The 10,450-nt window shown below is 34.0% G+C and overlaps 1 protein-coding gene across 2 annotated transcripts; it reads right to left on the bottom strand.

The window, feature by feature from the left end:
• Positions 1-1,164: 1,164 nt before the first annotated feature.
• Positions 1,165-5,408, bottom strand: LOC104894813 (shaggy-related protein kinase NtK-1). Of its 2 annotated transcripts, none has more exons than XM_010681144.4 (13): positions 5,217-5,408; positions 3,779-3,984; positions 3,615-3,707; positions 3,469-3,528; positions 3,075-3,347; positions 2,904-2,978; positions 2,742-2,798; positions 2,486-2,626; positions 2,348-2,398; positions 2,054-2,149; positions 1,878-1,961; positions 1,656-1,758; positions 1,165-1,549 (listed from the first exon to the last, which is right to left on the bottom strand). In XM_010681144.4, the coding sequence occupies exons 2-13, from the start codon at positions 3,890-3,892 to the stop codon at positions 1,467-1,469; spliced, it is 1,230 nt and encodes a 409-aa protein (XP_010679446.1). In that variant the 5' UTR covers positions 3,893-3,984; positions 5,217-5,408; the 3' UTR covers positions 1,165-1,466. The 2 variants fall into 2 exon arrangements, with proteins under 2 accessions (XP_010679446.1, XP_048493560.1); XM_048637603.2 differs by having other exon boundaries at positions 3,779-3,882.
• Between the last annotated feature and the right edge of the window lie 5,042 nt (positions 5,409-10,450).

The following is a 10,450-nucleotide window of genomic DNA, read 5'->3' as shown; positions in this document are numbered from 1 at the left end:
TGTGGTTGGCATCCCCTTCTTTACCTCAAAGGCTCAAAACCAAAAGAAGCAATATCAGTCCTTTAAAAAAGAGGCAATATCAGATTCTTTGGATAATTTACACATTCCCTTACCATATTGCAATTTGACGGGAATTTATACCTAGAAGCATATATTTACACAACTCTCCAAATTAGAGCTGATGAGGGTCGAACACCCAACCATCATGAGGTAGGGAGCTCCAACCATTGGACTCCCATGATAACCTCGCTCCAACCATTGGACTCCCATGATGACCTCGCTCCATATTCATCCATGACAAACAAATTGTCTACTTCGAGACTTGAAAATGCATAGTTAAATACCATACAATTAGGTTACCAAACAAAGAGTAAGAGTAAGTAGGGGACCACACAAGTGTAATAACCAAAATGCGCTTCCTATTTCTATTGTTTTGTAACAAAAAATATTGTCTTTTGATCCTTTTCGGCTTTCAAACTATCAAAGATTGGGGATCGTCAGGTTAATATAAGCCTTAACCTTGATATGAAGTACTATCTCTGTAACTAATCAATCTATTCGCTTTACTTTTCACATTAACCAAAGAAAAACAAAAAGTATGAGAGAGGAAGAGGAAAAGTATGAGAGGAGAGTAAAAGGATGGAAGAGAAGAAAAAGAAGCCATAAAATACATCACGCATGGAAATTGGCATTGGACATCTTTCTAGTTGAGAGTTGGAACAAATAATATACATTTGAGATATTGAAACACCAGTTTAGCACAATTATGTACAAGATCAAGATGTGCTAAACCAATAATCCACAAAAATTAACCAATTACATCATGTACAAAGAGCTCACTCATTGAACCATGTGCGCGTAAATTCTGTACTGATCGTACATGATCGAGTTGTTCTCCTACATAAACAAGTCAACCGTAATGGGCTTTCACCTCTGCTGATATATCCCCACAAAAAACTCTAATATATGATACACCTTATGTTCAAAGTAAAACAGGGTAGATTTAATTGCCAAAAAAAAGCGTAGATATGTTCGCTTTGATGCTCTATTGATCAGTCACAAACATGGTAAATTTTCCAATAGAAGTAGTTATCTGGAGAAGTACTAGTACTAAAACACAGACCAGCCACAAGTCTCTCATCCTCGACGAAAGGCTGAAGCAAATGAAGCAAGTGAAGCATATGAAAGAATAAAATGATGATTTTGTTCAATACATAGTTACAACCTACAGTCATCTACAAACAAGGAAGAGTTCATCGCCCATTAGGTTCTGTGTACAATAATCAGAACCTTCTCAATGTGCAATGACATAGTAACACATCAGTACGAGTGTACAACAGCACGTTAGCAGAGAACATAAGAGAAATAATGTTAATTAATATAACCTCCAAACATTCCCCCCTTGAATATGCATAGCTATATCTACTTCAAGCATCGGAAACATTTCATCATGAAGCACCACGAAATCATGATCCAAGAAATCCACATTGCTTTCTAGCATGTTCTGGAACTACCCTCACCAAAGTTTCTTCCGGAACTCCTTTTAATTCTGGTGAATAGCAGAAGAATGCATTAGCATGTGCATAACGGAAGATGGAGATGTGTTTGTTTGAAAAAGAAAATGAGGCGGGAAACTATTAGAAGAGTGACAATACCATGAGCCTTGAAATTGAAAAGTGGGGGGAGGGGCCGTCCATTGGGCAAACGAGAGTTTGGATCGCGTAGCTCATCAAAAAACGGATGAGTTATAGCATCTAACTGCATTGTCACAAGAAGATAAATGATATGAGTAATTCTAAAAATAAGAGCCTAACAAGCATTGGATTAGCTTATGATTACACATCATTATTCATTAGGGAACAACTTAAGACACTCACAGCTGTGCACCGAAGGTTAGGAGAATATTGCAGAAGTCTTGAGACAAGATCCACAGCCTCAGGGGGCATGCGCTTGTGAAATATCTATATTTTAACATCACAAGTGTTATGGTTCATAGTAAAAGAAAATGTTTGAAGGAAGATTTAGAAAAACAAAAACTAGAATCGAGCATTACCTTGTGCCATGGGTGAGCTTTAATTTGGGGGAACTTGAATTCAGTGTAATTAGGATTCATACATTTTATTTCTTCCCTTGTAGGGGTACCCAAAACCTACATGAAGGTAAGACATGAAAATCAATGTCTGTCGCCATGAAGAAAAGCAAGAACTGAATTGGTACACCCGCTTAACCAAAAAGTTATAGTTAATGCACAGAAAATATATGGAATTCAATGACATCTAAATGAAGACATAATTTACAACAAACTAAAAGAACACAAGCCACAGAAGATTCTAGAATTTCCAGTTACCTTAATAATCTCCACAAGCTGGTCAACTCCACTCTCACCAGGGAATAAAGGCTGAAAGCAAGTAAACATGGTTAAGATATATGTAGCCATAACACATTATCAACTATTTGACAAAAATCAATAAAGTCGAAAACATACTTGTCCAAGCAGCAGTTCAGCAAGAACACAGCCAGCAGACCAAATGTCAATTGCAGTTGTGTACTCAGTTGCTCCAAATATCAATTCTGGTGCACGATAGTATCTAGAACATATATAAGATATATTTGGCTCTCCTTTCACCTGCAATTAATTTTGAAGAAAAAAGGTCATAACCAACAATAGAGACCTGTACATAAATCAACAACGATGCTACCATCAATAGAGTTGGCAGGAGAGCAGGAATACAAGGACTAACCAAGACTTTAGCACTTCCAAAGTCGCATATCTTCAATTGGTGCGTATGTGGGTTGACCTGTGCCAATTAATGATAGCATGAGATCAGCAACAGAAATTTTGCATTTTACAATGAATTGAATCTAAAAGAAGTAAAATGAATACGCCTTAAAGGACCATTTACCAGTAGGTTTTGGGGTTTTATGTCCCTATGGCATACTCCAATAGTTCTGTGAATGTAGGCCAATGCTCGACAAATCTGGTCAGTAAAAGCTATCATCATTAGAATTTAGAACTACATATTTAAATTAGCTGATAATGTATACTTTGCAGCCAAACCCCAAACCTCTGTTACCTGGTATGTGTAAAGCTTTACAAATATCAGTGGCATCCTCTGGTTAATCTTGTTGTAGTGTCTGATGACACGATGAACAGTTTCAGGGACAAACTCAAGCACTAGGTTAAGATAGAGCTCATCCTTTCCAGTTGTAGAAAAGAAACAATGCTTCAAAGAGGTAACATTTGGATGATCCAAAAGACGCATTGTTTGCAGCTCACGGTTCTTGTATCTCTTGTCTTGAAGGACTTTCTTTATAGCAACAGTTTCACCGGTCTCCAAGCACCTTGCCTAGACATCCATCCCCGTAATAGTAGATTAATAATGTTATCCAATGTGATCATAAAGACATCAAGTAGAAAGCCTTTGCATTTAAAGATGACTGCTTTTTGTAAATTATTGCCAAGTTTACCTGAAACACCACTCCGAAGGATCCTTGTCCCACAATACGCTCAGCCATGTAACTCACTGTCTGAAAACAGAAAGGGCATAATTCAAAAAACCACACATATCATTAGGAAAAAAATTCTACAATGTTATATGAACATCGCATATTACCTGCTTGGCTTGTCCATTCTTTCCACCAATTGTCGTGACAATTATATGACCTGTCTCTGTTCCATTACCATCAACAACAGCAGCTTCCATTTCCTATAAAAGACAGTGTCAAAACAAGCAACCAAAGGAAGTAAAGCTAGCAAAGAATCACCACAAATACTTACCTTGTCTTCTCTAATTTTCATATCATTCATCTCATCAGGCAACTTATCAATAGCACCAACATTGCCACCGGGGTCTTTAAGTCCAGAAGTGGGAGCAATACCCACTGAAGCCATTTTAAAATATCAGCAAGGCCCAAAAAACCACCCACCGTTTGCACTCAAAATGAATAACAGGATCCAATTCACGAACAACAATATATAATATCCTGTTACCAAAAATGAATGTAAGCTATGGTTAGACCCTTGCTCGTTCATGAACATACATGTAGCATGAAACAACAACATTCCATTGTGAGCACAACTTGTCCAAAATTAGACTATGAGGCACACATCACAGACTCAGCTTTACTTCAGCATTAAATGGACACAATTTTTATTGTAGTATTTGCAATAGATTAGGTTGCCCATGTTTGCTAATAAGTGATCATTTATACTACAGTCCAGAAGGTGACAATGTTTGGGCCATCCAATAAATAAGCTCCAAAACTCTTTGGTTTGAGGTAATAAATCAAAGAATGACGGAACGAAGAAAATGTCAATATGATAAGATCCATGTAGTATTTCTTCACTAATCCTAATTCACCATCAACCACGACGATGAAAATAAGAAGATAAAATTCAAAGAACTAAAAGCATGCTACCAACATTGCTATGATTCTCTAAGCAATGCTCCTCATATTTTTAGGATACTAACTTCTAAATCCTGATAATGAGTTGTGCATATTCCATACTAAAAAAAGCTGTTATATTAACTCATATTATTGCTTCCTCCTAATTGGTAATGCAAGATCCACATCCAACGGAAAATATATTCAAAATGAACAGCTAAAACTTTCAAAAGACCAACTTAAAACTTGTGAGTTATCCACAGCATATAATAAATAAACTGCAAGTTCAATAATTAGTACCATACAAAAGGAAGGATTATTGCTTTATTGGTAAATAGATAGATGGAACAAATTTAATATAAAAGCAACAAGGTTAAAAATTCCAGATCTCAAATAACATAATGAAGCATTAAATGTCAGAAACTTGTACATGAAAGAAGTAATGCACTCAAATTTTGAAGGATAATAAGTGGTTATTTCTTCTTTTGATCCCTATATTTTCCTCATCTTGCAATAATGATAGATTCAAAGATCTCTGTACAAGACAACAATGGTTTCCCAAATGAACAAAATAAATAGAGAAAAAGGAAGACTCCTAAGTTTAAAAGAAGCTAAACCCAATATCTTGTTAGATGAAAAACATAAACTTTAACATAAAAATTGAAACTTTAATGAGAAAAATTGAAACTTTAATGAGAAAAATTGCATCTTTAATAAAATGAAAGAGATGAGATAAGTTAAGTAAGTTGACAAATTAAGAATCACCCATTTGTTGCAAAAAAAAAAGAAGAACAAAATCAATAGAATGGAGAAGAGACAGAGAGATATACCAAGGTAAGATTGGTTGAAAATGAGCAGCTACACTTACACAGATGAGAGAAAATTGAAATAAAAATGGATGAAGAAGAGAAGAAGAGATGAGGAAGCTTGTGTTATGGGGTTTGGTGACAGTCAAAGGAGGAAGAGAGGAAAGTTATAATGAAGCAAATTAACAATTTTAATATTTATGTGTTTGTCTTAAAACACTCATTCATTCCTTACCCCAATACACCAATAAACAGTCTCTCTCTTTCCCATCTTTTTGACCATTCAAACGTTGAATCAATGCTTTTACTAATTGCCTATTTTCGACTACTACTACTTTTCTTTTCTTTTCTTTTCTCTCACTTTTGAATTTCCCTTCTTTCATTTCATTGGACATTCCACTACTCTTTGCTAACAAACACCGTATGGGTCTAAAACCATGCAAGGAAAGTTAGTGTAGACTGTAGTGTAGCTTGTTTGTGTAGTCTCTAGGGAATCTCTTTAACAGTTTAACCTATCTAACACATACAACATGTTACATGTGTATCAATGTATCATTATTCCTTTTGGTGCACATTTTTGGTAGAGAGATAGAGTATAGCTACTTGTGTAAAAAATCTTCTTCAAAAAACTACTACTATTTGCGCAAAATTATAGTTTGGGTTGGTTTTGTTAAAACTCCTAATCTTATTGTTAGTATTATAGTGTTGTAACCGTATATATTCTGATTAATGGAATTCGCTACAATCGAGTGAGTTATACCAAAATTAATATGGTATTAGAGTCGTTGCAAAATTGAAAAATTCAAGACTTCTTTTTTTTCCTGTGGTTCGAAGTCAGGTTTTTTTTTTCAAGCTTCGACTTTTTAGTTCCATGCTTCACCGATCCTAGCCTTTGCCGCCCAGCTTCTTCCTAGTCCGCCCCTGATTTTCACCTGCAGACGACGACGGTGAGATTCATCAACCCCCCACCTCCTCCACCATCGAGTAACCCCAATTACCATCCGGCCTTGTCGGTTAGTAACATCAAGAACGACATCCCTTTGATTCTTGATAGAAAGGAGGTGTAATACTCTAACTATGTTGAATTATTTGAGATCTGATGTCACGGATATGATGTCCTGGATCATATCGATCCAACTAAGCCTCGTCCCTCTGACATCTATGCTACTCTTTGAGAACGCCTTGACTTTGTCGTCAAAAAGTGGATCTTTGGCACGATTTGCCTTGAACTTTTGCAAACCATACTATATCGTGGTTCAACGGCTCAAGAGACATGGGGTAAATTGAAAGCAATTTTCAAGATAATAAACACACTCATGTCGTGTATCTTGAAAATCAATTTAATTCTTTGCAGCTTGATAATTTTTCTGACATAATTACCTACTGTCAACAACTAAAGAAACTACGTGACCAACTTGCTAATGTTGATCAAAATATATATGGTTACAACAATATAATCCTAACAAGATTAGGAAAACTATCTATAGTAGAAGTGTAAATGTATACAAAATATAATCCTAGTATATATCATATTTTATCAGTTCTAACAATTACAAGTTATAAATTATAATAACTCTTAAATCTTTTACAAAAACTCTCCTATATTCTCTTTCACGATTGTCCAATTATAACCTATAACAGTTAGAAACGCTTACCTTTTATGAGTCGTGACAAGTGGGTAACAAATTAAGGATGGGATAAATAGTCAACATAGCATGATAATAAAGGCTCATGAATAATGTTAATTATGACAAACCAAAACATTTTAATTTTACTATTTCGAATTCTTAGCTTGGATTAATGGAGGGGAGATATTGATTAGGTTTCATGGAGATGGCTAATGAAGGAGAAATCAAATGCTAGGATCCTTTGGATATGATGGCAAGAAATAGAATCTTTCAAATATCCAAATTTGATTCTTTATGGGAAGGGAAGGATATGTAAAATATTGACTTGAATTTGCATTTAATATTTGAAAGCCATAAAGTTCAAAATTGTTGTGCGCGTACTTAATTCTACAATCTCTCATTTTGAACTTTTATCTGCGTATAATACTTGATTCAAATTTATCTAATTTATTTTAAAATATTGTTTTTGATAAGTCCATATAAGTGTTACATGACTTTTTGTTTTGATTTAAAATTTTCATTGTACAACATTTACAACAATCCTATTCAAATCAAATTTAGTAAGTACATATGCTTACGAGCTACAAGTACTTTATCTATTTTACATTAAATGTAATACTTCTATTAGGGTTGTTTCAATATAAATGTATAAAAAAACTAATATGAACCCGGTGCACACTAATTAGTGTGCACCCGATCCATATCACGTGAGTTTATGATAGTGTATGTTAAAGTGATATAGTGTGTGTTAAAGTGATATAGTGTATGTTAAAATAATATAGTGTATGTTAAAGTGATATAGTGTCACGTGCCTGGGCCTGGTCCACACTATTTTTAATGTGAACCGGGTCCACGCAAGTCGGATTGATAAATGTAATACTTTTTTTTCACATGTGCCCTCTTTTATATATCCCTTCTAAAAGTATAGATTTTTTTCTACATCTTTTCTTGTCTTACTTTCCTTAACTAAATTTAAATGATCAACTAAATAAAAAAAAACATTGAGTCGAATATAACAATATCACACATGAGTAATTTTTTTTATATTATTAATGAGAATAATAGGTCAAATATTGTAAACTTTAACACAAAAACAAATACCCACTATATTATGAGACGGATAGAATAAGACTGACGATGACACTCGAATTAGAAGACTTGAGATGGAAGTTTGTCGTTTTATTTGACTAGATCAATCAAAACAGAAAAGTAGGAGTACGATAGCAGTAGCCACAGACAGTAGGTATCCAGCACGGTCAAACCGACCTATTGAGCGATAATAATGAGGATTAGTTGGATGATACATTAAACTAATACAGGCACAAGTTTTGTTGCCTTGGCAAACCAATTCAGCAATGCTTATTTTGGAGAAGATGCTTAAAAGAGTATTTAGTAGAGTAATCAGATGATTTCAGGTATGGATACACGTCTTTTGTGGTTGTTAGATTGCCTACTTCTATATTTTTTTGGTTATTGTTTCTAACGAGGGGCTAAGCTCCGAAAGATTGTTAGTATTATAGTAAAGTACAGGGTGTAATGTTCCCTTGGCTGCATCATAAGACTCATCTTAATCCACATTACTCGTTAGTACTCTCTCCGTTTCAAAATAATAGTGTTATCGTTTCTATTTTGGGAGTCAAAGTCTAAAAACTCTGACCAAATACTTTCATTAATGTATTATGTATATATAAAAAAAACATACTCATGTTGGATTTTGTTAGATTCGGTACAATGTGTACATTTATAATATCAACTTTTTATTTTTTTACTAATACGAAATACTTAGAAGATATTGTAGGTTAAATGTACGTCTTGAAAATTGTACAAAAAGAAACGAAACCTATATTTTAGGACGGAGGGAATAGTAATCACAATTTCCAAAGTCACTAAATTAATAATCACGAGGAGTAGTTCCAAAAATCAATTACTACAATACAGAGGGAAATATTGTAGAAGTCTAGAAGAGCTAGCTATATGCCTTTGAAGGACTATGATAATCAAGCTTTGGTCTTGGGAGAGGAAGGGAGCACCCTTAATAATTAATTACCATTCAAATTATGGGTACATTTTCTTTACCTTAAAAAAAAGTTTGAAGTCTAATAAGATTTAATTCGATCCAATCAGGTGAAATAAACATTGATTAGGTACAATCAAGTTTAATAAGTTCAGTTCAAATAAATTTGGGTGAAAAGAGCGCAACTCTAAGTTATCTTCTCAACTAATACTAATTTTAGCTAGGGGAATAAATTTAGATAACTTTTAGTGATTTTCCAAGTAAAAAAAATAGAAGTCTTATGAGCAAGATTTGTACTTCATAAGTTCATATAAATTTGATGTAAGTGTGTCTATCTCTATCCACAGGCGGCCTACATGAAGTTTAGAATTGAGACAAGTTCATACGACCCAAGTAACATTGTATTGGGCTTCTTGCACAGGATCCAATCTAATCCTTTTTGTATTTAACTATTGGTCCATTTCCCTCTAATACATTAAAGTCCTTCAAAAATGACTGTGGCGGATCTTATGCCGGCCAAATCTTCCGATTAAAGTTGATTTTTGGGTGCAGTTATAAGTTCACAATGTTGAGAAGGAATAATCATGTGTAAGTGGAGTGGATTTGGATTGGACTCTATCAAATTTAAATATAGTTCAAAGTTTTTTGGACTTGAGAAATTAAGTTCAAGTCCAATTCAAATATCCTTTTGAGTTCATTTTAGTTCGATAATTTTGTCTTTAGTCCGAATCTAGTCCAGTCCAGTTCGATTATTATGTTTTTTTTTCCCGATTTAAGATTCAATAATTAACTACGTTTTCTCATAATTAAATTTGAAAAATTAGACTCGTTATATTCATTCCATAAATAAGTCACATAACACCTTTTAAATTATATATAAAAATATAAATCCCTTTGCATATACTGATATAAGACATAAATACATTGCTTAAAATGGAAATTAGTTGTCAATTTATGACAAAAGTTTGCATTAATCAACGTAATAAATCCGGGCCAAAGCCCGATATTTCAGACCGGCCCCAAATTTGACCTATTTTTACAAATCTAGATTACCCGTAGCCCGAAATTTTTTCCTCAAAAATCGGGTCGAGACAGGCCCGGCCCGGTCAAAAAAATGCCCAAAATTGAACTGGACTAATCTTGATCACCTGTAATTACATGTTCTTCCAAACATATGATAGTTGTGAATTGTGATCGTGGTCTTGTAGGTGAGCTATATAATTATAAAAAATTCAAAGCGCCCACCAACCAAAAAGCACAAATCCGAGGAAAACCATGACCAAAACAACTGCAAATTAAAAGGCTTACCTAACCTTATAAGTTATAAACATGGTAAAATCATAATCCACAATTTTTTAAAAGACATAATTGACATTTTATTTTGTTTTTCTGATGGTCACTTAACCACGTTCTTTACTCTTGACCATTGCTCATTCCTAAAAAAAACAAAAAAACTTTAAGCTGAAAGTGAGCATGGATACATGCAACAGAGGTTAACCGTTAATGTTTTGTTGAGTAATATGTTTTAGTAATGTGGCATAAATTAATTAAATGGTGTGTTCAATTATAGATTTTTCATCTGCTTTCACCCCAATTTGATAAACTATTGTTGATTT

This window comes from Beta vulgaris, chromosome 5 (genome assembly GCF_026745355.1).
Source record: "Beta vulgaris subsp. vulgaris cultivar EL10 chromosome 5, EL10.2, whole genome shotgun sequence".
Classification (NCBI taxonomy): Eukaryota; Viridiplantae; Streptophyta; class Magnoliopsida; order Caryophyllales; family Amaranthaceae; genus Beta; species Beta vulgaris.
This window is presented reverse-complemented; position numbering and strand designations above follow the sequence as displayed.

What these genes read in the sequence shown, in the direction of transcription:
- LOC104894813 (XM_010681144.4), bottom strand. Translation starts at nt 3,892, where the DNA reads ATGGCTTCAGTGGGTATTGCTCCCACTTCTGGACTTAAAGACCCCGGT. An exon ending in CCTTCGGAGTGGTGTTTCAG is followed by an intron (nt 3,348 to 3,468) that starts GTAAACTTGGCA and finishes ATGGATGTCTAG; the next exon opens with GCAAGGTGCTTGGAGACCGG. An exon ending in AGCTTGTGGAGATTATTAAG is followed by an intron (nt 2,150 to 2,347) that starts GTAACTGGAAAT and finishes ACCTTCATGTAG; the next exon opens with GTTTTGGGTACCCCTACAAG.